The sequence below is a fragment of the Mustelus asterias genome, chromosome X, assembly GCF_964213995.1.
Source record: "Mustelus asterias chromosome X, sMusAst1.hap1.1, whole genome shotgun sequence".
NCBI classification, from domain to species: Eukaryota; Metazoa; Chordata; class Chondrichthyes; order Carcharhiniformes; family Triakidae; genus Mustelus; species Mustelus asterias.
In genome coordinates, this window is record NC_135834.1 from 4048915 (window position 1) to 4075649 (window position 26735).

Sequence of the window (26735 nt, forward strand, 5' to 3'; positions counted from 1 at the left end):
ATACAGAGTAAAGCTCCCTCAACACTGTCCCCATCAAACACTCCCAGGACAGGTACAGCACGGGGTTAGATACAGAGTAAAGCTCCCTCTACACTGTCCCCATCAAACACTCCCAGGACAGGTACAGCACGGGGTTAGATACAGAGTAAAGCTCCCTCTACACTGTCCCCATCAAACACTCCCAGGGCAGGTACAGCACGGGGTTAGATACAGAGTAAAGCTCCCTCAACACTGTCCCCATCAAACACTCCCAGGACAGGTACAGCACGGGGTTAGATACAGAGTAAAGCTCCCTCTACACTGTCCCCATCAAACACTCCCAGGACAGGTACAGCACGGGGTTAGATACAGAGTAAAGCTCCCTCTACACTGTCCCCATCAAACACTCCCAGGACAGGTACAGCATGGGGTTAGATACAGAGTAAAGCTCCCTCTCCACTGTCCCCATCAAACACTCCCAGGACAGGTACAGCATGGGGTTAGATACAGAGTAAAGCTCCCTCTCCACTGTCCCCATCAAACACTCCCAGGACAGGTACAGCACGGGGTTAGATACAGAGTAAAGCTCCCTCTACACTGTCCCCCATCAAACACTCCCAGGACAGGTACAGCACGGGGTTAGATCCAGAGTAAAGCTCCCTCTACACTGTCCCCCATCAAACACTCCCAGGACAGGTACAGCACGGGGTTAGATACAGAGTAAAGCGCCCTCTACCCTGTCCCCATCAAACACTCCCAGGCCAGGTACAGCACGGGGTTAGATACAGAGTAAAGCTCCCTCTACACTGTCCCCATCAAACACTCCCAGGACAGGTACAGCACGGGGTTAGATACAGAGTAAAGCTCCCTCTACACTGTCCCCATCAAACACTCCCAGGACAGGTACAGCACGGGGTTAGATACAGAGTAAAGCTCCCTCTACACTGTCCCCCATCAAACACTCCCAGGACAGGTACAGCACGGGGTTAGATACAGAGTAAAGCTCCCTCTACACTGTCCCCCATCAAACACTCCCAGGACAGGTACAGCACGGGGTTAGATACAGAGTAAAGCTCCCTCTACACTGTCCCCATCAAACACTCCCAGGACAGGTACAGCACGGGGTTAGATCCAGAGTAAAGCTCCCTCTCCACTGTCCCCATCAAACACTCCCAGGACAGGTACAGCACGGGGTTAGATACAGAGTAAAGCTCCCTCTCCACCGTCCCCATCAAACACTCCCAGGACAGGTACAGCACGGGGTTAGATCCAGAGTAAAGCTCCCTCTACACTGTCCCCATCAAACACTCCCAGGACAGGTACGGCACGGGGTTAGATACAGAGTAAAGCTCCCTCTACACTGTCCCCATCAAACACTCCCAGGACAGGTACAGCACGGGGTTAGATACAGAGTAAAGCTCCCTCTACACTGTCCCCGTCAAACACTCCCAGGACAGGTACAGCACGGGGTTAGATACAGAGTAAAGCTCCCTCTACACTGTCCCCCATCAAACACTCCCAGGACAGGTACAGCACGGGGTTAGATACAGAGTAAAGCGCCCTCTACACTGTCCCCATCAAACACTCCCAGGACAGGTACAGCACGGGGTTAGATACAGAGTAAAGCTCCCTCTACACTGTCCCCATCAAACACTCCCAGGACAGGTACAGCACGGGGTTAGATACAGAGTAAAGCTCCCTCTACACTGTCCCCCATCAAACACTCCCAGGACAGGTACAGCACGGGGTTACATACAGAGTAAAGCTCCCTCTACACTGTCCCCCATCAAACACTCCCAGGACAGGTACAGCACGGGGTTAGATACAGAGTAAAGCTCCCTCGACACTGTCCCCCATCAAACACTCCCAGGACAGGTACAGCACGGGGTTAGATCCAGAGTAAAGCTCCCTCTACACTGTCCCCATCAAACACTCCCAGGACAGGTACGGCACGGGGTTAGATACAGAGTAAAGCTCCCTCTACACTGTCCCCATCAAACACTCCCAGGACAGGTACAGCATGGGGTTAGATACAGAGTAAAGCTCCCTTTACACTGTCCCCATCAAACACTCCCAGGACAGGTACAGCACGGGGTTAGATACAGAGTAAAGCTCCCTCTACACTGTCCCCGTCAAACACTCCCAGGACAGGTACAGCACGGGGTTAGATACAGAGTAAAGCTCCCTCTACACTGTCCCCATCAAACACTCCCAGGACAGGTACAGCACGGGGTTAGATACAGAGTAAAGCTCCCTCTACACTGTCCCCCATCAAACACTCCCAGGACAGGTACAGCACGGGGTTAGATACAGAGTAAAACTCCCTCTACACTGTCCCCATCAAACACTCCCAGTACAGGTACAGCACGGGGTTAGATACAGAGTAAAGCTCCCTCTACACTGTCCCCCATCAAACACTCCCAGGACAGATACAGCACGGGGTTAGATACAGAGTAAAGCTCCCTCTACACTGTCCCCCATCAAACACTCCCAGGACAGGTACAGCACGGGGTTAGATACAGAGTAAAACTCCCTCTACACTGTCCCCATCAAACACTCCCAGGACAGGTACAGCACGGGGTTAGATACAGAGTAAAGCTCCCTCTACACTGTCCCCCATCAAACACTCCCAGGACAGGTACAGCACGGGGTTAGATACAGAGTAAAGCGCCCTCTACACTGTCCCCCATCAAACACTCCCAGGACAGATACAGCACGGGGTTAGATACAGAGTAAAGCTCCCTCTACACTGTCCCCCATCAAACACTCCCAGGACAGATACAGCACGGGGTTAGATACAGAGTAAAACTCCCTCTACACTGTCCCCCATCAAACACTCCCAGGACAGATACAGCACGGGGTTAGATACAGAGTAAAGCTCCCTCTACACTGTCCCCATCAAACACTCCCAGGACAGGTACAGCACGGGGTTAAATACAGAGTAATGCTCCCTCTACACTGTCCCCATCATACACTCCCAGGACAGGTACAGCACGGGGTTAAATACAGAGTAATGCTCCCTCTACACGGTCCCCATCAAACACTCCCAGGACAGATACAGCACGGGGTTAGATACAGAGTAAAGCTCCCTCTACACTGTCCCCCATCAAACACTCCCAGGACAGATACAGCACGGGGTTAGATACAGAGTAAAACTCCCTCTACACTGTCCCCCATCAAACACTCCCAGGACAGATACAGCACGGGGTTAGATACAGAGTAAAGCTCCCTCTACACTGTCCCCATCAAACACTCCCAGGACAGGTACAGCACGGGGTTAAATACAGAGTAATGCTCCCTCTACACTGTCCCCATCATACACTCCCAGGACAGGTACAGCACGGGGTTAAATACAGAGTAATGCTCCCTCTACACGGTCCCCATCAAACACTCCCAGGACAGGTACAGCACAGGGTTAGATACAGAGTAAAGCTCCCACTACACTGTCCCCATCAAACACTCCCAGGACAGGTACAGCACGGGGTTAGATACAGAGTAAAGCTCCCACTACACTGTCCCCATCAAACACTCCCAGGACATAAACGGTTTAAGTATTGAATGGACCAGACTCATATTGCTTTCAGACTGGGGATTGAATTTGAGAAGATAACGGATATTGCGGCATTCCCCTGGGAATTCTGGAACTTGCCTCATTCCGGACTATTCCGCTGTATTCCGCTTCAGGCGGCACGAAGACGTAGAGTTCGGCTTCATAGGCACCACCTTCACCCTGATTCCTCGCCTCAAACATCAGCGTGAGTGGGTTTTCATCTCCCAGGTACACCGTCTTCTTATCCCTGCCAGGGGAGCAGAGTTTTACATCACAGGACAACTGCACGGGCCCCCGTCCCGGGCCCCCGTCCCAGGATCCCGTCCCGGGCCCCCGTCCCGGACACCGTCCCGGGCCCCCGTCCCAGGCCCCCGTCCCGGGCCCCCGTCCCGGACACCGTCCCGGGCCCCCGTCCCGGACACCGCCCCGGGCCCCCGTCCCGGACACCGCCCCGGGCCCCCGTCCCGGACACCGCCCCGGGCCCCCGTCCCGGACACCGCCCCGGGCCCCCGTCCCGGACACCGTCCCGGGCCCCCGTCCCGGACACCGTCCCGGGCCCCCGTCCCGGACACCGTCCCGGGCCCCCGTCCCGGACACCGTCCCGGGCCCCCGTCCCGGACACCGTCCCGGGCCCCCGTCCCGGGCCCCGTCCCGGGCCCCCGTCCCGGGCCCCGTCCCGGGCCCCCGTCCCGGACACCGTCCCGGACACCGTCCCGGGCCCCCGTCCCGGACACCGTCCCGGGCCCCCGTCCCGGACACCGTCCCGGGCCCCCGTCCCGGACACCGTCCCGGGCCCCCGTCCCGGACACCGTCCCGGGCCCCCGTCCCGGACACCGTCCCGGGCCCCCGTCCCGGACACCGTCCCGGGCCCCCGTCCCGGACACCGTCCCGGGCCCCCGTCCCGGACACCGTCCCGGGCCCCCGTCCCGGACACCGTCCCGGGCCCCCGTCCCGGACACCGTCCCGGGCCCCCGTCCCGGACACCGTCCCGGGCCCCCGTCCCGGACACCGTCCCGGGCCCCCGTCCCGGACACCGTCCCGGGCCCCCGTCCCGGACACCGTCCCGGGCCCCCGTCCCGGACACCGTCCCGGGCCCCCGTCCCGGACACCGTCCCGGGCCCCCGTCCCGGACACCGTCCCGGGCCCCCGTCCCGGACACCGTCCCGGGCCCCCGTCCCGGACACCGTCCCGGGCCCCCGTCCCGGACACCGTCCCGGGCCCCCGTCCCGGACACCGTCCCGGGCCCCCGTCCCGGACACCGTCCCGGGCCCCCGTCCCGGACACCGTCCCGGGCCCCCGTCCCGGACACCGTCCCGGGCCCCCGTCCCGGACACCGTCCCGGGCCCCCGTCCCGGACACCGTCCCGGGCCCCCGTCCCGGACACCGTCCCGGGCCCCCGTCCCGGACACCGTCCCGGGCCCCCGTCCCGGACACCGTCCCGGGCCCCCGTCCCGGACACCGTCCCGGGCCCCCGTCCCGGACACCGTCCCGGGCCCCCGTCCCGGACACCGTCCCGGGCCCCCGTCCCGGACACCGTCCCGGGCCCCCGTCCCGGACACCGTCCCGGGCCCCCGTCCCGGGCCCCCGTCCCGGGCCCCCGTCCCAGGCCCCCGTCCCGGGCCCCCGTCCCAGGCCCCCGTCCCAGGCTCCCGTCCCGGACACCGTCCCAGGCTCCCGTCCCGGACACCGCCCCAGGCCCCCGTCCCGGACACCGTCCCAGGCCCCCGTCCCGGACACCGCCCCAGGCCCCCGTCCCGGACACCGCCCCAGGCTCCCGTCCCGGACACCGCCCCAGGCTCCCGTCCCGGACACCGTCCCAGACACCGTCCCAGGCTCCCGTCCCGGGCCCCCGCCAAGGGCCCTCGGCCCCCCGCCCCCGTCCCGGGCCCAGTCCCGGACCCCGTCCCCGTCCCGGGCGCCGTCCCCGGTCCCCGTCCCGGACCCCCGTCCCCCCGTCCCGGACCCCCGTCCCCCCGTCCCGGACCCCCGTCCCCCCGTCCCGGACACCCGTCCCCGCCCAACCACAACACACATCACAAACTGGATCATTCCATTTTCCTTTGGTGTTTTTGGAGAGCTCAGAGCGGGGGGGGGGGCTGTGCAGCAACAAGGAAGGGTGCGGGCGAGTGTGTACAGGGGGAGGAGTGAGGGGGATGCGAGAACAACGAGGGGGGGGGGGGGGGGGGAGGGAGACCCTGAGAGAGGGAGGGAAGGCGGGGGGGGCGGGGGAAGAAGAGACCGAGAGAGGGAGGGGGGGGGAGAGAACCAAGAGGTGGGGGGGAAACGGAGCAGGTTTTGAATCCTCTGGAACACACTCTCTGCCGCAGCAGATGTCTTGCCGCGGTATAACTGGGATCCGGGTGCGAGTGGAACTTACCCCCGCACTGACAGCTGGAGGTCTGGGACACAGATGTTGTCATCGCCACAGTCCAGCTGTATCTGCGCCTGTTTAAAGTTCACAAGAGAGAGAAGTGAGTTGCAGTGTTCAGTGTGAAAGCCCAGGAACCCAGCCTTCCACACGCACCACCCCCCCCAGCTGGGGGTCAGGCTTCTGAAGCAGCAGATCCAATTGCCCCCTCCCCATCAGGGTGGGCCCTGCGAATGATATAAAGCCCGCACATCGCATTGTGGGTGGAGAAAGAATGGCTACAACAATGATTTGACAACAAGAATGGCAATAGTGGCTTCAAAATGGCTGTTCCGGCTGAGAGCTAAGCATGCTGGGATTTTTGGTCAACTTATAGATTAAAACCAGATGCAAGTCATAAAGTCGCTCTGGTCTGGGAGCTGTGATCTGAAGCTTCCCAGATAAGAGAAGTTGTTTACATTAACCCAGACATTGCGTCTCTGATTTATATGGGACATGTCAATGAACTGAACGTAATGGCATCCTCCAGAAGTAATTTCATTGGTTGTTCAAGCCATGTGATCGGCTTCTGGTTACACAGTTGGCTGGATGACAGAGAATCTTCCGGAAGTGAGTTGTGGATAAAGGGACATGCGAGTCCTTTGTTTGGCAGCGATAACTCCAAGAGACCAACATCGGAAGACGACCTGTGCCCTGAAGGACGCTTCAGAGAAGGAGAAGATAGATTCTGCATCAAGGATATTTCTTGGCCAAGGTTTCCTAAGCTCGATAGTATCTATTTCAGTTAAATATTTAAAGTTGATGCTCAGTTGGAGTTAAAGTTCAGTAAAGAGTTAATGAGTTGCAACTGTTAGTGTTTCAGTTGGCACCAGAAGTGTTAAACAAAGAAATAATTGAATTATTGTCCTTGCTTGTCTCATTAAAGCAGAATGCTTGCAAGGTGTTTAAATTAAAGCTGTACAACAGCATCGATGTCCACATAGAGCCACTCTGTCGTTCCCCGTGTTGTCCAGCCTCATTGTGAGCTGGGCCCCGGCGAGAATGGGGACTGATTACTATGTGACACAGAAGGCCTCAACTGAGACCTGTGGAGCAAACAGGCCACCGGGCAGTGGAGACGAGCCAACGGCGAGCCCTCTGCATCGTCACAGCTCCTTGCAAGCCCAGGACAGTGTGAACACGGGTCGCACAGTTTCACAGGAACAGAATACCAAACTGACACCAACCCCCCCCTCCACCCAAGGAGGAGGTTACTGTCAAAATACAAATCAAGGCGGGGGGGGTGGGGGGTAGTGACAAGTCAGAGAGGGTTCCGCATTGACAATAATTTGAATTGACAGAGCGCCTTTTAATAAAAGTTTATTTATTAGTGTCAGAAGTAGGCTTACATTAACACTGCAATGAAGTTACTGTGAAAATCCCCTAGTCGCCACACTCCTGTTACACCGAAGGAGAATTTAGCACGGCCAATCCACCTAACCTGCACATCTTTGGACTGTGAGAGGAAACCCACGCAGACACGGGGAGAATGTGCCAACTCCACACAGACAGTGACCCAAGCCGGGAATCGAACCCGGGTCCCTGGTGCTGTGAGGCAGCAGTGCTAACCACCATGCCGCCCCTTCACATGTTCTAGAAACGTCCCAAGGTGCCTTGCAGGAGTGCCCCCACAATAACACGCGACACTGCGTGGGGATACTGACCGGAATCTTGCGCTCCCTCTCCAGCGCCTGCGGGGGTCTCCCAGTCCCGTCACAATCGACTCCCTTCCCCCCCCGACCCCCCGACTGAGAGCGAGACACAAGCATGTACCTCTTGGGTCAGGTAGTCACGTGTTGAGTAGCTGAGGATTGGCTGCAGGCCGTGGTTGTCGACTGGGGTCATAGGGTCCAGGCTGAAGTTCATCGCAACGTGGATCAGCGAGAGTTTATCCCGGAATTCGTACTCTTCCTGCCGAGAAAGGAGAGCCGCTCAAATCACAGCCGTAATGCTTTCCAACTCAGTGTATCAGCAGGAGGGGGCCGGGGGGGGGGGGGGGGGGGGGGGCGACGACACAGGACAGAGGAGCCCCTGGGGGGGGGAGGGGGGGCGACGACACAGGACAGAGGAGCCCCTGGGGGGGGGAGGGGGGGGGGCACACAGGACAGAGGGGGCCGGGTGGAGGGGGGGGGCGTGACAGAGGGGCCCCAGGGGAGGGGGGAGGAGGGTGACAGAGGGGCCCCAGGGGAGGGGGGAGGGCGGCGACAGAGGGGCCCCAGGGGAGGGGGGAAAGAGGGCGACAGAGGGGCCCCAGGGGAGGGGGAGGGTGACAGAGGGGCCCCAGGGGAGGGGGAGGGTGACAGAGGGGCCCCAGGGGAGGGGGAGGAGGGCGAAAGAGGGGCCCCAGGGGAGGGGGGGTGGGGGGTGCCACAGAGTGAACCTCCCCCTGTAACACAACACATTTAGCATGGCCGATGCACCCTAACCCACACATCTTTGGACTGTGGGAGGAAACCGGAGCACCCGGAGGAAACCCACGCAGACACAGGGAGAATGTGCAGACTTCACACAGACAGTGACCCGAGCCGGGAATCGAACCCGGGTCCCTGGCGCTGAGGCGCAGCGGTGCTGACCACTGTGCCACCCACCCACTGTGCCACCCCAAAGTCCCAGTTGATAGGGCATGAGATTTCCCATGAAAATGCTGCACCTGTGCCAGGATTCTCACTGACCCTCTTCCCGGGGCAGTGCGCCACCTTAGAATGTCGGCGGGCACACAGATTCCAAAGGAGAAGGGGAATCCCGGAAGCAGCTGGGTGAAGGGCACCCTGGCACTTACCCGCAGATAGATTTTCAGATCCTGGCAGCTTTCTCCGTGCCCGTTGTGGACGGCGATGCTGTCCTGGTAGAAGGGCTGGCGGGAGTCAAGGAAGAGCGCGCGCTTGATCGCTCCTTTCTGCTTCAGACTGTCCAACTCCACTCCCACCTTGAATCCTACAGGGAGAAGACCAGGATGAGAGCACAGGCAGGATTCGGAGGGCAGGAGAGAGGGTGGGAGCAACGGAGCAAGATGGAGGGCAGAATCGAGCGGAGAAGAATGGCAGGAGACGGGTAGAGGGTGGAGGGGTAAAGAGACGCTCATTCGGTGCTCCTGTGTGCCAGCCAAACATCAGCGACCCCAGTGACTGCAGCGACCATTGGTGGCCATATTTCCCACCACACAACCCAACGTAAAAACATCCTGACACCACGCAAGCTCACAATTCTCTCTCCCTCGCCCTCCCTCTCACACTCCCTCAGTACTGACCCTCTGACAGTGCGGCACTCCCTCAGCACTGACCCCCTGACAGTGCGGCACTCACTCAGCACTGACCCTCTGACAGTGCGGCACTCCCTCAGCACTGACCCTCTGACAGTGCGGCACTCCCTCAGCACTGACCCTCTGACAGTGCAGCACTCCCTCAGCACTGACCCTCTGACAGTGCAGCACTCCCTCAGCACTGACCCTCTGACAGTGTGGCACTCCCTCAGTACTGACCCTCTGACAGTGCGGCACTCCCTCAGTACTGACCCTCTGACAGTGCGGCACTCCCTCAGTACTGACCCTCTGACAGTGCGGCACTCCCTCAGTACTGACCCTCTGACAGTGCGGCACTCCCTCAGTACTGACCCTCTGACAGTGCGACACTCCCTCAGCACTGACCCTCTGACAGTGCGGCACTCCCTCAGTACTGACCCTCTGACAGTGCGGCACTCCCTCAGTACTGACCCTCTGACAGTGCGGCACTCCCTCAGCACTGACCCTCTGACAGTGCAGCACTCCCTCAGTACTGACCCTCTGACAGTGCGGCACTCCCTCAGCACTGACCCTCTGACAGTGCGGCACTCCCTCAGCACTGACCCTCTGACAGTGCGGCACTCCCTCAGCACTGACCCTCTGACAGTGCGGCACTCCCTCAGTACTGACCCTCTGACAGTGCGGCACTCCCTCAGTACTGACCCTCTGACAGTGCGGCACTCCCTCAGCACTGACCCTCTGACAGTGCGGCACTCCCTCAGCACTGACCCTCTGACAGTGCGGCACTCCCTCAGTACTGACCCTCTGACAGTGCGGCACTCCCTCAGTACTGACCCTCTGACAGTGCGGCACTCCCTCAGTACTGACCCTCTGACAGTGCGGCACTCCCTCAGCACTGACCCTCTAACAGTGCAGCACTCCCTCAGTACTGACCCTCTGACAGTGCGGCACTCCCTCAGTACTGACCCTCTGACAGTGCGACACTCCCTCAGCACAACAACAGCTAGTGTGATGGAGCTCGGCAGCGCAGAGTAACCCCCAGATTTAATTATTTTCCCACGTAACCAGGGTGGGCAGTCGGGTGCTGATTAGATGCAGAAATTAGTCACACTTCTGTGACTGAGTGAAAATGTAACATAGGCGTCTGAGAGAGCGTAACAAGCCAGCTCTCATACTCACCAATCCAGTCGGGCACATGTTTCCCAGAAGCACTGAGGCAAAAGCTGACATTGATGCTGCGAAGGTAAAAGAAAAAAAGGTTAGCATTGAGATAGCGCCTTCCTGGGCCAGACGTTGTCTCCAAGCCAATGAAACGCCTCTGACCTGCGATGTCAAAGGCACAGCAGCCAATCAAATTCAAGGCAAGCGCCCAAAAAAAGACAACAACCGCAATGTGATAAAGACCAGTTTTGAGACGGAGATTGAAGGATAAGTAATGGCTGGATACTGGGTTCGGCGGGGGCGAACCTGAGCGCAAAGAGTGTTGGGAAATAAAATCTCGTAGTAAGAAGTCTCAACACCAGGTTAAAGTCCAACAGGTTTATTTGGTAGCAAATACCATTCGCTTTCGGAGCACTGCTCCTTCGTCAGATGGAGTGGAAATGTGCTCTCAAACAGACACAGAAATCAAGTTGCAGAATACTGATTAGAATGTGAATCCTACAGCCAGCCAGGTCTTAAAGGTACAGACAATGTGGGTGGAGGGAACATTAAACACAGGTTAAAGAGATGTGTATTGTCTCCAGACAGGACAGCCAGTGAGATTCTGCAAGCCCAGGAGGCAAGCTGTGGGGGTTACTGATAATGTGACATAAATCCAACATCCCGGTTTAGGCTGTCCTCATGTGTGCGCAACTTGGCTATCAGTTTCTGCTCAGCGACTCTGCGCTGTCGTGTGTCGTGAAGGCCGCCTTGGAGAACGCTTACCCGAAGATCAGAGGCTGAATGCCCGTGACTGTCATTCGAATCAGTATTCTGTAACTTGATTTTGTGTCTCTGTGCCCTGTTTGAGAGCAGATTTCCACTCCATCTGACGAAGGAGCAGCGCTCCGAAAGCTAATGGTATTTGCTACCAAATAAACCTGTTGGACTTTAACCTGGTGTTGTGAGACTTCTTACCGTGTTCACCCCAGTCCAACGCCGGCATCTCCACATCACAAATAAAATCTCAGCAGGTCAGGCAGCATCTGAGGAGGAAGAAAACTCTAGTTTCCCTCAGAAAGGGGAACTCTCTGCACCATCCGAGGCCGCTCTGTGGCGCAAACCATCTGACTCCAGCTGGTGGCAGCAGGCGCCCACTCCCCCCCCCCCCCCCCCCCCACCCCCCACCACGAGCAAGGGTCGAAGGTCAAGCCCTGGTTTCCTCCTGGGCAGCAGTCGCCCTCAGTTCAAGGGTCACCCAGGGCCGCGTGGCGGCACTGGGATGCGAGGCCAGTCACAATGCCTACATAGGTTCCGGGGGGTGGGGGGAGGGTGGGTGGGGGGGGCAGCGAGGCGTCGGGGGGGAGAACCCCAGCGAGGGGGGGGTGGGGGGGGAGGGGGGGGGGAGGACCCCAGCGAGACGTTCCCGGAGGAGAGTCAGTAACGGGCATGATGTGTGGGTAGGAGTGGGGGGGGGGGGGGTAATACACTGTTACGTTAAGCAAGGGGTTGGCGTTATATCCTCTGCTCGATGCTGCCCTTCTTGGAGTTAAACTGGCGAACGGAGAGGGTTAAACCGCTCCCTTCCCTGAAACTGTCAGTGATCGGAAACTCCTTTTAAAAAGGAATAAATGCCTCTGGATCACGTCATGAATCTGCAATCTCAGTCCGTGTGTCAGGGGCCTGCGGGAGGGAGGGGGAGCGCAGCCAGCTAACAATTCCAGCCATTCTCCCACCTCCCTGTCCATTCACAAAGCTTCCAGCTGGATAATGTATCCACAGGCTCCAGGGAACGCCGGCTAACACACGGCAGCTGATGTGAATTATACAGCGTGTCCCGGTGTGGGCTGACTGAGGGAGGGCGGGGGGGGGGGGGGGGGGGGGGGTTGGTGTAGCTGACAATCCCATCTTGGCAAGTCTTTTGCCTTGGCGTGCCGAACCCGCAGTTCCTCTGGCGGTCACTAGGGCGCAATGTTGCGCCTCGAAGGAGGGCGCTCAGTTTGCGCTGCTTTGGGCTGACAGAGAGGCCCCAGTCCGGGTTTGTCAACTGGCGTGAGAACGGGTACAAAGTGATCCCACACACATACAGGGAGGGAGGAGTATAGGCCACTCGGCCCCTCCAGTACGATCATGGCTAATCCGATTGGAACCTCAACCCCACATTCTTGCCAGCCCCCCATAACCTTTCACCCCCTCGTTAACCGGGAATCAACTGACCTCCAGAGATATCCAATGAAGCCCCGCCTTGCACTGCTCTCTCACCAGTAAGCCCTCCAAGGAGAAATATCCCCCCCTCTTCATTTGAAAATCTGTTCCCCTGGCCTCCAGTCTCCCCCATGATGGCAAAGGCAAGGCTCACTTTCCTCTTGGGCCTACTGTAGCCCTCAAGTCGCCAATGAAAGATGACTGGTTGGCCTCACTCTGCTCCCTTTTAGCCACAGGGAGAGGACGGGTGTCGGGAGGGTGGGGAGGCGGCAGCCTTCAGCTGCATCGGCTGCTGTCAAGCCAAGGGTGCGTACAGAAAAAGAAAAATACATCCTTTGTGATGTGGGCCGCCCTGTTCTCATTATTCACCCCCCCCACCCCATACTTAGCCTGGCATCTGGACCCTCCCACCCTCCTGAATCGAGGATCGCCAATGGGGATTGCCTGCAATCCCAGCAGCGACCACCGCTCCCACCTGGCGCTGTGGCACCACAAGAGCCACCAGCCAAACAGATGGCTGGGCTTTCTCTGAAGTGGGAGGTGAGGTCGGGGCGGGGGGGGAGAGACTTCAGGGGAAGAAATGCCACCCGTCAGCCCAGAAGCGACCAACCGGCCATTAAGTGGCTGTGGGGGAGACGATCTTCCCCCGAATGGGAACCCTCCCGATATTTTAGCGGGAGGGGGTGGGGCTGAGATTATGGCATTCTGTGTAGTCCAGCTGATAAATACCTCTCCTCTCCCAGTACCCAAGCTCAAAGAGGGCGCCTCAGTAGCATGCACAGCTCAAAGATCCATCTTTTAGATTGAGACCATAAGGAATTGAAACGTGAGGCCATTTGGTCCCTCGAGCTTGCTCCACCATTCAATAGGATCATGGCTGATCCGACATCCCTCACTTTCCTGCCCCTTCCCTGTAAGCCTCGATTCCCTTACTGATCAACAATCTATTTCAGCCTTCAATATACACAGTGACTCTGCCCCACAGCTCTCTGCGGCAGGGAGTTACAAAGATCACAACCCCGAGAGAAGAAATTCCTCCTCATCTCAGTCTTAAATTGGTGCCCCTTTATCCTGGTCCCTGACTCTCCCATGAGGGGAAGCATCCTCTCAGCACTTACCCTATCAAACCCTCACAGCGCCGGGGACCCGGGTTCGATTCCCGGCTTGGGTCACTGTCTGCGTGGAGTTTGTACATTCTCCCCATTTCTGCGTGGGTTTCCTCCGGGTGCTCCGGTTTCCTCCCACAGTCCGAAGATGTGTAGGTTAGGTGGATTGGCCATGCTAAATTGCCCCTTAGTGTCCAAAGATGTGTAGGTTAGGTGGATTGGCCATGCTAAATTGTCCCTTCGTGTCAAAAGATGTGTAGGTTAGGTGGATTGGCCATGCTAAATTGTCCCTTCGTGTCAAAAGATGTGTAGGTTTGGTGGATTGGCCATGCTAAATTGCCCCTTAATGTCCAAAGATGTGTAGGTTAGGTGGATTGGCCATGCTAAATTGCCCCTTAATGTCCAAAGATGTGTAGGTTTGGTGGATTGGCCATGCTAAATTGCCCCTTAATGTCCAAAGATGTGTAGGTTAGGTGGATTGGCCATGCTAAATTGCCCCTTAATGTCCAAAGATGTGTAGGTTAGGTGGATTGGCCATGCTAAATTGTCCCTTAGTGTCCAAAGATGTGTAGGTTAGGTGGATTGGCTATGCTAAATTGTCCCTTAGTGTCCAAAGATGTGTAGGTTAGGTGGATTGGCTATGCTAAATTGTCCCTTAGTGTCCAAAGATGTGTAGGTTAGGTGGATTGGCCATGCTAAATTGCCCCTTAGTATCCAAAGATGTGTAGGTTAGGTGGATTGGCCATGCTAAATTGTCCCTTAGTGTTCAAAGATGTGTAGGTTAGGGGGATTGGCCATGCTAAATTGCCCCTTAGTGTCCAAAGATGTGTAGGTTCGGGGGGGATTGGTCATGGGAAAGGTGCAGGGTAACGGGGTTGGGTAAGATGCACTTTTGAAGAATCAGCGCAGACTCGATGGGCTGAATGGCCTCTTTCTGCACTGGAGGGAGTCTGTGATTCTACATTTCAATGTGATCTACTCCAGTGCGATGAGTAGAGCCCCAACCTGTTTCATCTTCCCTCAGAAGGCAATTCCCCTCCGTACGGGGGAACATTGTAGTGAGCCTTCTCTCAATACATCAGCAACAAAGAGGCAAAGGCGTCTCTCACCACAGGAAGTCAGGGACCGAACACACAGCATGATGGGAAGGCAAAGAGAACACGCTCACGTGATGTCCCCCGACCGACGGGAACACCTCAGCAACGAGACGCATTCCCGAGAGACAGCAAGTCTGGCGCTACGTTAAGGGCGTCACGGTAGCACAGTGGTTAGCACTGCTGCTTCACAGCTCCAGGGTCCCGGGTTCGATTCCCGGCTCGGGTCACTGTCTGTGTGGAGTTTGCACATTCTCCTCGTGTCTGCGTGGGTTTCCTCCGGGTGCTCCGGTTTCCTCCCACATCCAAAGATGTGCAGGTTAGGTTGATTGGCCAGGTTAGAAATTGCCCCTTAGAATCCTGGGATGCGTAGATTAGTGGGTAAATATGTGGGGGTAGGGCCTGGGTGGGATTGTGGTCGGTGCAGACTCGATGGGCCGAATGGCCTCCTTCTGCACTGTAGGGTTTCTATGATTCTATGATATGGGTATCGCTCTTCTCAGTTTGTCCTTCGATCCGTTCCTATCCCCAGCAAATATCATAGAATCCCTACAGTGCAGCAGGAGGCCATTCGGCCCATCGAGTCTACACCAACCACAATCCCACCCAGCCCCTATCCCCATACATTTACGCTAGCTAAACCCCCTGATTTAGCATGGCCAATCAACCTAACCCGCACATCTTTGGACACTGAGGAGTAATTTAGCATGGCCAATCCACCTAACCCACACATCTACAGACTGTAGAAGGAAACCAGAACACCCGGAGGAAACCCACGCAGACACGGGGAGAACGTGCAAACTCCACACAGACAGTGACCCAAACCGGGAATCGAACCCAAGCAGTGCTAACCACTGTGCTGCCCCTATATCCGCCCCGACCATCACTGCCGCATTGTCTGCCCTGACTCATTCTGTGGCCTCGGTTCACCAACTCCAATCTTTCCAGCTCCGGAGGCAAAGTCTGGATTCAGTGCACGAGATCAGAGGGCCTTACGCGGCCTCCAAGATAAAATGACTGGAATTATTCATTCTTGGGACACGGGCGTCGCTGGCTGTCCAGCATTTATTGCCCATCCCTAGTTGCCTGAGGGCAGTTGAGGGTCAACCACATTGCTGTGGCTCTGGAGTCACATGTAGGCCAGACCGGGTAAGGACAGCAGATTTCCTTCCCTAAAGGACATTAGTGAACCACCCCTTTCTGCTTGGAAATATTTACACTTTTGCATGCGTGATTCGATTAGTGAGGTACAGAACACGACTGTCATTTAAAGCAAACACACACAGTTGATTTGTATACTTGTCCGCCATCTTGGATGCAGTAAACTGATCTCCAATTGGCTGGAATAACATACGTACCATGTGACCTGGATGTCCGTGCCGTTTATGGTGCAGCCCTTCTCCTCGGGGTTGAAGACTGGAGGGTTCACCCTCAAGGAAGCACTTGCCCGGACAATTGGCCTGGCCCTGAGACCAAGGAATAGAGAGGGGTCAGTTGCTATGGAAACGTAGGTCAGCGCTTCAACCTCAACAGAAACGGTCAGCACAAAGCCCGGCTTCTGATTGACAGGGGACGTTCCCAAGGCGTCTCCAAAAGTTGCCTGACCCGATTTGAATCGAAAAAAGCCACTCAACGTCGGAGAGAGAAACTCGAAGGACCCCGACGAGAAGAAGGGTCAAATCGAGAACAGGACAACCGCATTCATTTGAACTCTGCGTGGGACCGGTGTGCGCGCGCGCGGGCACAAGTTCAGACGCCCAATTGCGTCAACCAGGGTCCTGCAGAGATTTTTCACTCCCAGGATTCAGTGTGATATTGAGGCCCAGACACCTGCCGGAGCCCGAGTGGAAACAGGGCCACAAGACAAGAGAGCATTCCGACTCACTGGCAGTGATGGACTCTGACAGAGAATGTGAGTGCAAGATAAAATTAATGGCATCAATACTAATTGTTGCAAAAATCCAAATGGACCAGCAACACTGGAGCTTAATACACCATTCGCACATACTCACCTGTAAACCACAGCTTGATCGACCCCGAATGCGCCAACAATCACATCTAAAAACAAACAGAACGTTACTGAACACAACAATATTATCCCACTGTACCCAGTCCCAGAGTGTGAAAGGACAGTGTGATAATGGAGTTTAATGCGGAGAAGTGTGAGGTAATTCACTTTGGTAGGAATAACAGATGTGTTGAGTATAGGGCTAACGGGAGGACTTTGAATAGTGTGGAGGAGCAGAGGGATCTAGGTGTATGTGTGCATAGATCCCTGAAAGTTGGGAATCAAGTAGATAAGGTTGTTAAGAAGGCATATGGTGTCTTGGCGTTTATTGGTAGGGGGATTGAATTTAGGAGTCGTAGCGTTATGTTGCAACTGTACACAACTCTGGTGCGGCCGCACTTGGAGTACTGTGTGCAGTTCTGGTCCCCACATTACAGGAAGGATGTGGAGGCTTTGGAGAGGGTGCAGAGGAGGTTTACCAGGATGTTGCCTGGTATGGAGGGGAGATCCTATGAGGAGAGGCTGAGGGATTTGGGATTGTTTTCGCTGGAAAGGCGGCGGCTAAGAGGGGATCTTATTGAAACATATAAGATGATTAGAGGTTTAGATAGGGTGGATAGTGATAGCCTTTTTCCTCTGATGGAGAAATCCAGCACGAGGGGGCATGGCTTTAAATTGAGGGGGGGTAGTTATAGAACCGATGTCAGGGGTAGGTTCTTTACCCAGAGGGTGGTGAGGGATTGGAATGCCCTGCCAGCATCAGTAGTAAATGCGCCTAGTTTGGGGGCGTTTAAGAGATCCGTAGATAGGTTCATGGACGAAAGGAAATTGGTTTAGGTTGGAGGGTCACAGTTTTTTTTTTAACTGGTCGGTGCAACATCGTGGGCCGAAGGGCCTGTTCTGCGCTGTAATGTTCTATGTTCTATGTTCTATGTTCTAACCCACTGTACCCAGTCCCAGAGTGTGAAAGGACAGTGTGATAACCCACTGTACCCAGTCCCAGAGTGTGAAAGGACAGTGTGATAACCCACTGTACTCAGTCCCAGAGTGTGAAAGGACAGTGTGATAACCCACTGTACCCAGTCCCAGAGTGAGAAAGGACAGTGTGATAACCCACTGTACCCAGTCCCAGAGTGTGAAAGGACAGTGTGATAACCCACTGTACCCAGTCCCAGAGTGTGAAAGGACAGTGTGATAACCCACTGTACCCAGTCCCAGAGTGTGAAAGGACAGTGTGATAACCCACTGTACCCAGTCCCAGAGTGTGAAAGGACAGTGTGATAACCCACTGTACCCAGTCCCAGAGTGTGAAAGGACAGTGTGATAACCCACTGTACCCAGTCCCAGAGTGTGAAAGGACAGTGTGATAACCCACTGTACCCAGTCCCAGAGTGTGAAAGGACAGTGTGATAACCCACTGTACCCAGTCCCAGAGTGTGAAAGGACAGTGTGATAATCCGACAACTCGGCAGACATTTTCTTTGAGAGCTGATTCCTTCCAGATTTGAGTTGAAGTGAGGGTTTGGAATGGATGTGGGTGTGATTACTTACTGATTACCCAGGCTATTTTTGAGCTAATGCGTTCTCTGTTTGGGCTACAGTCCCTGAAGCGTGAACATTCGACTGAGTGAAAGAACCTACGCTGCCACTGTCACGACCATTTTCAGCCCAGCCAGTGCCAACTTGCCCTGGTTCTGGAAGAGTGCCAGTCCAGCTGGCAGGTAGCTGGTGAGATGCTGCGGCACGCCAGCTGTTGTGAAACCTCTGACCCAGCTCTTTCCTCTGTCACCTCCTCTATTTGGCTGCCGTTCTGCCTCACTTCACCCCCCCCCCACTCAACACTGCCTCCCTTCCAGCGACTTGCTGCCCTTTCACCCTTGTGCCCCTTGGCCAAAGCTGCACCCCACCTTTGGTGCCCATGTACCGGCCCCCCCCGTGCCATCTGAGCCAATCTCATTCTAGAGGTCTGAGGCCACGTGCCAACCGACTCAAGAACAGCTTCTTCCCTGCTGCTGTCAGACTTTTGAATGGACCTACCTTGCATTAAGTTGATCTTTCTCTACACCCTAGCTGTAACTGTAACACTACATTCTGCACCCTCTCCTTTCCTTCTCCCCTATGTACTCTATGAACAGTATGCTTTGTCTGTATAGCGCGCAAGAAACAATACTTTTCACTGTATCCCAATACATGTGACAATAAATCAAATCAAATATTAAGCTGATCTTTCTCTACACCCTATCTGTAACTGTAACACTATATTCTGCACCCTCTCCTTTCCTTCTCCCCTATGTACTCTATGAACAGTATGTTTTGTCTGTATAGCGCGCAAGAAACAATACTTTTCACTGTATCCCAATACATGTGACAATAATAAATCAAATATTAAGCTGATCTTTCTCTACACCCTAGCTATGACTGTAACACTATATTCTGCACCCTCTCCTTTCCTTCTCCCCTATGTACTCTATGAATGGTATGCATTGTCTGTATAGTACGCAAGAAACAATACTTTTCACTGTATCCCAATACATGTGGCAATAAAATCTGAACCTGATCCATCAACATGAACTAGTTCACGACAAAATTCACCCCTTAAGAATAGAAAGAGTAGAAAGTAAGCAAATGAAAGATTCGCAGACCTCCCCCACACTGCCCGCTCGGGCACACGCGTTACCTGGGTATCCATTCTTGTCGAGGTCCATCGCGCCCCGGACTGCGAACCCAAAGCTGGCGGGCACACTGTTCGTGGTCGCCCACATGCCGCTCAGGATTTGGGATGGGGTACTGTTGAGTCCGTCAGGGCACCCATTGTAGATGTAGACCAGGCCCTGGTGCTTGTCGCCAGCGTAAGGGGCGCCGACTGCCACGTCTGCGGGCAAGAGAAGAGGGTCAAGCCCAGGGTAAACATCTGTGATCCGGGTCCGTCAGCCTTTTCCGCCCTCCCTCTCAAAGTGCGTGCCAAACCTGCCTGCCAGCCCGACCCACCCAGTCAGCTCCACCTTTCCAAGCTCTTGCCACCCAGCGATGCCCAGCAACTTCACAGATGCCAGCCTCAAGAGTCGCACCTCGACTTTCATCGCCAGGAATGGGGTTATTCAGCCCCGCCCTCTGGCAGGATTTTCCAGTCCCGCCGCATTTAACAGCCATGTAGCTTCTCCTCCCCACCTCCAACCAACCTGGAAAATTTGGCCCCCCCAAGTGTCGCCTGCTTTCTCACCCTCACAAAAAAAAAAGAGAGATCTCGAGAAGAATGTTTTCTTCAGCATCATGTACCTCAGGCAATCGAGTGACAAATCTGACAACACAACTATCCACAGACATTCCTTGCGAGGGCGGGGAGGTAAAAGATATAGAAACATAGAAACTAGAAGCAGGAGGAGGCCATTTCGGCCCTTCGAGCCTGCTCCACCATTCATTTTGATGATGGCTGATCATTCAATTCAATATCCTGATCCCCTCTTCCCCCCCATATCCTTTGATCCCTTCCAAGAACAATATCTAATTTCTTCTTGAAATCTCACAACGTTTTGGCCTCAACTACTTTCTGTGGGAGTGAATTCCACACATTCACCACCCTCTGGGTGAAGAGATTTCTCCTCACCTCAGTCCTAAAAGGTTTACCCCTTATCCTCAAACTATGACCCCTAGTTCTGGACTCCCCCACCATCGGGAACATTCTTTCTGAATCTACCCTGTCTAACCCTGTTAGAATTTTATAAGTTTCTATGGGATCCCCTCTCACTCTTCTAAACTCCAGTGAATATAATCCTAACTGACTTAGTCTCTCCTCATATGACAGACCTGCCATCCCAGGAATCAGCCTGGTAAACCTTCGCTGCGCTCCCTCTATAGCAAGGACATCCTTCCTCAGATAAGGACACCTAAACTGCACACAATACTCCAGGTGTGGCCTCACCAACACCCTGTACAATTGCAGCAAAACATCCCTATCCCTATACTCAAATCCTCTCGCTATGAAGGCCAACATACCATTTGCCTTCTTTACTGCCTGCTGTACCTGCGCGCTTAGATTCAGCGACTGATGCATGAGGACACCAAGGTCTCGCTGAGTATCCACCTCTCTCAATTTACACCCATTGAAGTAATAATCTGTCTTCCTATTATTGCTACCAAAGTGGATAACCTCACATTTATCCACATTATACTGCATCTGCCATGCAGATACCCACACACTCAGCCTGTCCAAATCACACTGAAGCATCTCTGCATCCTCCGCACAGCTCACCCTCCCACCCAACTTTGTATCATCTGTAAATTTGGAGATAATACATTCAGTTCCCTCTTCCAACTCATTCATATATAATGTGAACAGTTGGGGTCCTCGCACAGATCCCTGCGGAACCCCACTAGTCACTGACTGCCAATCAGAAAAAGACCCATTTATGCCAACTCTTTGCTTCCTATCTGCTAATCTGCTTTCTATCCGTCTCAAGACATTATCGGCAATCCCATGTGCTTTAACTTTACATAATAGTCTGTCATGTGAGACCTTGTTCAAAGCCTTCGGAAAGTCTAAATAAACCACATCCACTGGTTCTCCTTGATCAACTCTATCGACGCCCCAGTGAAGTTGGCCTCTGGGAGAGGTGAGCAAATTGGGGCCAAAGGATCCCAGTGCAAGAGGCCTTGCTCCTGCCCTAACCGTGTTACTCGCCGCACTCTACGCACCGTTGAATCCATCTTGATCCAGATCCCCCAACACTGCCACCGACGTGCCGTAGCGGCCGTAGACATCCGTGCCAGTGAGGTTCTGGCTGATGCTAAACTCCAACAGGCCGGTTTGTAGATAAACGTAGACCCGGCCGACCTCCTGCAGCCTCCCCCCGGCCTCTCGCTCCATGTACATGGGGGCACCGACCAAAACGTCATCCAGCCTGTGTGAAAAGCAGTACGGAGGTTAGTTTCCCCCCCTGCCTGACAACTCTGACACCCGGCGGAATTTTAGCAGCGAAATATCCCCGGCCCCCTTCCCTCCTCAATGGAAAATCGCAAGTCTGACCACCCCCGTGCGTGAGGAGGTTAGGCTTGAGGCCTAGCCCCCTCTCAAAACCATTGAGGCCTGGAGTAGGCCTCTGCGCCAACCTGTCTCAATCTCACAGAAGGCAAGCAACTTGGCCATTTCATTTCCCCCCTGCTCTGCGACACTGCGGTGAAAGGACTGGGAATGCCCCGAAGGAGGGCTTGAAATCGCCCAACGCCCTGCGGTGCCCGCGAGTCTCAGCTGGCAAAATATTAGGCCTGGCTTCGCTTGAACCTGCTAGGCCCAATCGGAAAGCCACATCCGGTCTGCAGTGCCACTGCCACCTCTACATGGGGCCCCAGGCGCTTGTTGGAACGCAGGCTTGTGTGTAAACAGAGGGAGGGAGCTTTCTGAGTAAATCAGGGGCCCACATGCCGCTCCCCGAACAACTACACCGGCCCACGGGGACTCCAGCTGTAATTGGAAAGGACTGTGAGCCTGGCTCTGTGGAGCTGTCCGCCCACCTCCCTCCCCCCCGAAAGACTCGGCAGAACATGACAACACATGCACAAATGATTAAGGGAGGAAATCACATCTGGCAGATGTTTGAACAGTCACTTCCTGCAAAGGGCTGCTTGGAGAAGCTAACTCCCAAAGCTGTGTCAGGGACCCCTCCCCCCCGCCCCTGGGCCCCACTCACCCATCTCTGTTGATGTCAGTAACTGCGACAGCGTAGCCAAAGTACGATGTCATCTGGAAAGAATTCAAAGGCGAGATTGCTCAGCGCTTCATTCAGTTCTCCCCCCGCCGCCACCCCCCCCCCCGGGAGTTAACCCACGAGCTCTTTCCCTGTTACCCAAGTCCCCGGAGAGGCCCCGATTACACCCCGCGGGCAGGGACAATGATCGAGAGCTCCAGCCCCCTCCGCTCCTTCACCCAACCCCAGGGGTGACGCGAGCCAAAATACCACCCACACACACCCACACCCCCAGGTCAGCTGACACAGCCTGGATCAACAGGCCCGAAGGGAACCTTGTGGCCCAGGCCCAGCAGGCATCCCCACGCTAGCGATGATTCAAGGGTGACTGCCTTCACTCTCCTCTGTACAGCCACCATTTCAGTTTGTACTTATCCAGACACTCACCACACAGAGGGTGGTGAGTGTTTGGAACAAGCTGCCAGAGTAGAGGCGGGTACAATTTTGTCGTTTAAAAATCATTTAGACAGTTACATGGGTGCGATGGGTATAGAGGGATATGGGCCAAATGCGGGCAATTGGGATTCGCTTAGGGGTTTTAAAAAAAATGGTGGCATGGACAAGTTGGGCCGAAGGGCCTGTTTCCATGCTGTAAACCTCTTTGACTTGATAAGTGGCTGTCCGAGCCCACACAAGAAACCACAGCAGACATTAACGATGCAGTCCCGTGTCTCCACCACTCAAGACGATCTTCAACTCCACTTGGCCGCCCACTCCCCCATCCCATAATTCCCTCAGACAAATCTGCCCATCCCGGCCCTAAATCCATTGAACGATGGAGCCAGCCACAACCCTCTGGGGTCGAGAATTCCAAAGTTTCACAACCCTTTGAGTGAAGACATTTCTCCCCATCTCAGTCCTAAATGGTCCTTACCCTGAGACTGTGTCCCGTGTTCTAGATTCCGCAGTCAGGGGGAAACAATCTCTCAGTGTCTATCCTATCATAGGATCCCATCGAATCCACCTAACCTACACATCTTTGGACACTAAGGGGCAATTTAGCATGGCCAATCCACCTAACCTACACATCTTTGGACACTAAGGGGCAATTTAACATGGCCAATCCACCTAACCTGCACATCTTTGGACACTAAGGGGCACTTTAGCATGGCCAATCCACCTAACCTGCACATCTTTGGACACTAAGGGACAATTTAGCATGGCCAATCCACCTAACCTGCACATCTTTGGACACTAAGGGGCAATTTAGCATGGCCAATCCACCTAACCTGCACATCTTTGGACACTAAGGGGCAATTTAGCATGGCCAATCCACCTAACCTGCACATCTTTGGATACTAAGGGACAATTTAGCATGGCCAATCCACCTAACCTGCACATCTTTGGACACTAAGGGGCAATTTAGCATGGCCAATCCACCTAACCTGCACATCTTTGGACACTAAGGGACAATTTAGCATGGCCAATCCACCTAACCTACACATCTTTGGATACTAAGGGACAATTTAGCATGGCCAATCCACCGAACCTGCACATCTTTGGACACTAAGGGGCAATTTAGCATGGCCAATCCACCTAACCTGCACATCTTTGGATACTAAGGGGCAATTTAGCATGGCCAATCCATCTAACCTACACATCTTTGGGCTGTGGGAGGAAACCGGAGCACCTGGAGGAAACCCACGCAGACATGGGGAGAATGTGCAAACTCCACACAGACAGTGACCGAAGCCAGGAATCGAACCCTGGCGCTGTGAGGCAGCAGTGCCAACCAGTGTGCCACCCCAGACACGTGACGGAGAGAATATTGGCACCTCGACCATCACTATCCATTGCTCCAGAGTACAACAGGCAAGGAAAGGTGCGTGTTACCATAGCAACTCAGACTCCGGGTGTCCTCGGCCTAAGATGGAGCCCGAGGCCTTCCTGGTCTCTGGGGCCTCAAGTGGTACAACTGATGGCATGTTCAGAAACTGAACCGTTAAAAGGAGCTTTGGCAGGAACTTAAACAACAGGGTGGCCCATCAGATCGCAAAAGGAGAAGAAAGCGAGAGATTGGAGAAACTTACTTGCACGCCAGAGAAGTTGAACATGGCTTTCATATTTGTCCCGTTAAAAATCCGGACCTGTTTAGAAAGAGCAAAACAGAAAATGAGTCGATGAAAGTAGCCAGTTGTGAAATGAGGGAGATGGCGGGGAGTTACCCCGGGGCGATCCCCAGAGGCAGGGAGAGCTTTGCATTTGAGAGGGGCCCCCAATCCAAGATGGCCGCCCATGGCGGTGGGTGAGGGACCCCTCAGTGGCGCTGCGGGGAGAGTAATCTCCTCTCCCTCCCTCCTTCCATCACCAGGATACTCCACAACAGGAACAGGAATGGGAGATTGGATTGGTTTCCACACGAAAAATGGAAGCAAGGCTCAAGCATTCAAATCAGAGGGCAATTCTGGAGTTTACATACTGGGGGTGGGGCATATAATCGGGACACTTAAAATAATAAAAAGATTCAACAACAGAGAATCGAATTCCTCTGGTGGGGGTGGGATACGGAATTAGAGGAGATAATCCCGAGTGAGTAACGTGGGAGCAATGACTCCTTCAGCCAGCCTCACTTGGGACTCACTGGCCCAGAATTCAAGCCCATTCCACCCCCCCCCGCCTATCCCTCCAAGTTTTGGATAGAGGGGGCAGCAACAACATGCCCTGGTTCAAGTGGCATCCTGGCAGAATCGCCATTGGCACACATAATGGCAGCCTCCGAGCTGGGTCCCTGGGCCAATGCCACCTGGGCTGTGGGGGGTGCCATCTCTGAACTCTTTGCTAACCCTCCCATGCAAATATCTGGCTGCAGGTGCACTTCAGGGGAAAGCCATGCTTACGTATCCGATTGCCTGCAGGCCACGAGGAACTCCAGTGACAAAATCTGTGGACGGGAACGACACATCAGCGATTGGCCAGTGTGGAGAAACTGTCAACAACACCACCCACCCCCTCCCCCACTGCCCCCCCGTCTCCCTCCCCCCTCCCCCCCAATACCTCCCTCGCGCCCTCCTCCCCCCCCCATACTTCCCTCGCACCTTCATCCCTCCCCCATACCTCCCTCATCCCTCCCCCATACCTCCCTCACGCCCTCATCCCTCCCCCCCACACCTCCCTCGCGCCCTCATCCCTCCCCCCATACTTCCCTCGCGCCCTCCTCCCTCCCCCCATACCTCCCTCATCCCTCCCCCCACCCTCCCTCACGCCCTCATCCCTCCCCCCCACACCTCCCTCGCGCCCTCATCCCTCCCCCCATATCTCCCTCGCGCCCTCCTCCCCCCCATACTTCCCTCGCGCCCTCATCCCTCCCCCCATATCTCCCTCGCGCCCTCCTCCCCCCCCATACTTCCCTCGCGCCCTCCTCCCTCCCCCCCATACCTCCCTCATCCCTCCCCCCAATACCTCCCTCGCGCCCTCATCCCTCCCCCCACACCTCCCTCCCGCCCTCATCCCTCCCCCCAATACCTCCCTCGCGCCCTCATCCCTCCCCCCAATACCCCCCTCGCGCCTCATCCCTCCCCCCAATACCTCCCTCGCACCCTCATCCCTCCCCCGATACCTCCCGCGCCCTCCTCCCCCCGCATACCTCCCTCGCGCCCTCATCCCTCCCCCCATATCTCCCTCGCGCCCTCCTCCCCCCATACTTCCCTCGCGCCCTCATCCCTCCCCCCATACCTCCCTCATCCCTCCCCTATACCTCCCTCACCCCTCCCCTATACCTCCCTCACGCCCTCATCCCTCCCCCCCACACCTCCCTCGCGCCCTCATCCCTCCCCCCATACCTCCCTCGCACCCTCATCCCTCCCCCCCACACCTCCCTCGCGCCCTCATCCCTCCCCCCACACCTCCCTCGCGCCCTCATCCCTCCCCCCACACCTCCCTCGCGCCCTCATCCCTCCCCCAATACCTCCCTCGCGCCCTCATCCCTCCCCCCACAACCTCCCTCGCGCCCTCATCCCTCCCCCCAATACCTCCCTCGCCGCCCTCATCCCTCCCCCGATACCTCCCCGCGCCCCTCCTCCCCCCGCATACCTCCCTCGCGCCCTCATCCCTCCCCCCCATATCTCCCTCGCGCCCTCATCCCTCCCCCCCATATCTCCCTCGCGCCCTCACCATCCCCGGCGCATACCTCCCTCGCGCCCCATCCTCCCATATCTCCCTCGTGCCCTCATCCCTCCCCCTCATATCTCCCTCACACCCTCCTGCCCCTCCTCCAGATTATCTCTGGCGGGTTGTTGGTGCAGCTATAGGGGCGCACTCAGGATTATTC

At 55.7% G+C, this 26735-nt stretch overlaps 1 protein-coding gene across 1 annotated transcript in view; it reads right to left on the minus strand.

Moving 5' to 3' along the window:
* LOC144481844 (integrin alpha-5-like) overlaps positions 1-26735 on the minus strand; it is a 160048-nt gene that overhangs the window by 32205 nt on the left and 101108 nt on the right. Inside the window, exons 6-17 of the mRNA XM_078200996.1 lie at positions 25306-25349; positions 24499-24555; positions 22412-22464; positions 21420-21625; positions 19405-19599; positions 16732-16777; positions 16078-16185; positions 10354-10409; positions 8716-8870; positions 7710-7847; positions 5907-5974; positions 3629-3776 (exon numbers count right to left, since the gene is read on the minus strand). Coding sequence (XP_078057122.1) covers positions 3629-3776; positions 5907-5974; positions 7710-7847; positions 8716-8870; positions 10354-10409; positions 16078-16185; positions 16732-16777; positions 19405-19599; positions 21420-21625; positions 22412-22464; positions 24499-24555; positions 25306-25349 — 1274 coding nt within the window. The remainder of the gene's footprint in view (positions 1-3628; positions 3777-5906; positions 5975-7709; positions 7848-8715; positions 8871-10353; positions 10410-16077; positions 16186-16731; positions 16778-19404; positions 19600-21419; positions 21626-22411; positions 22465-24498; positions 24556-25305; positions 25350-26735) is intronic.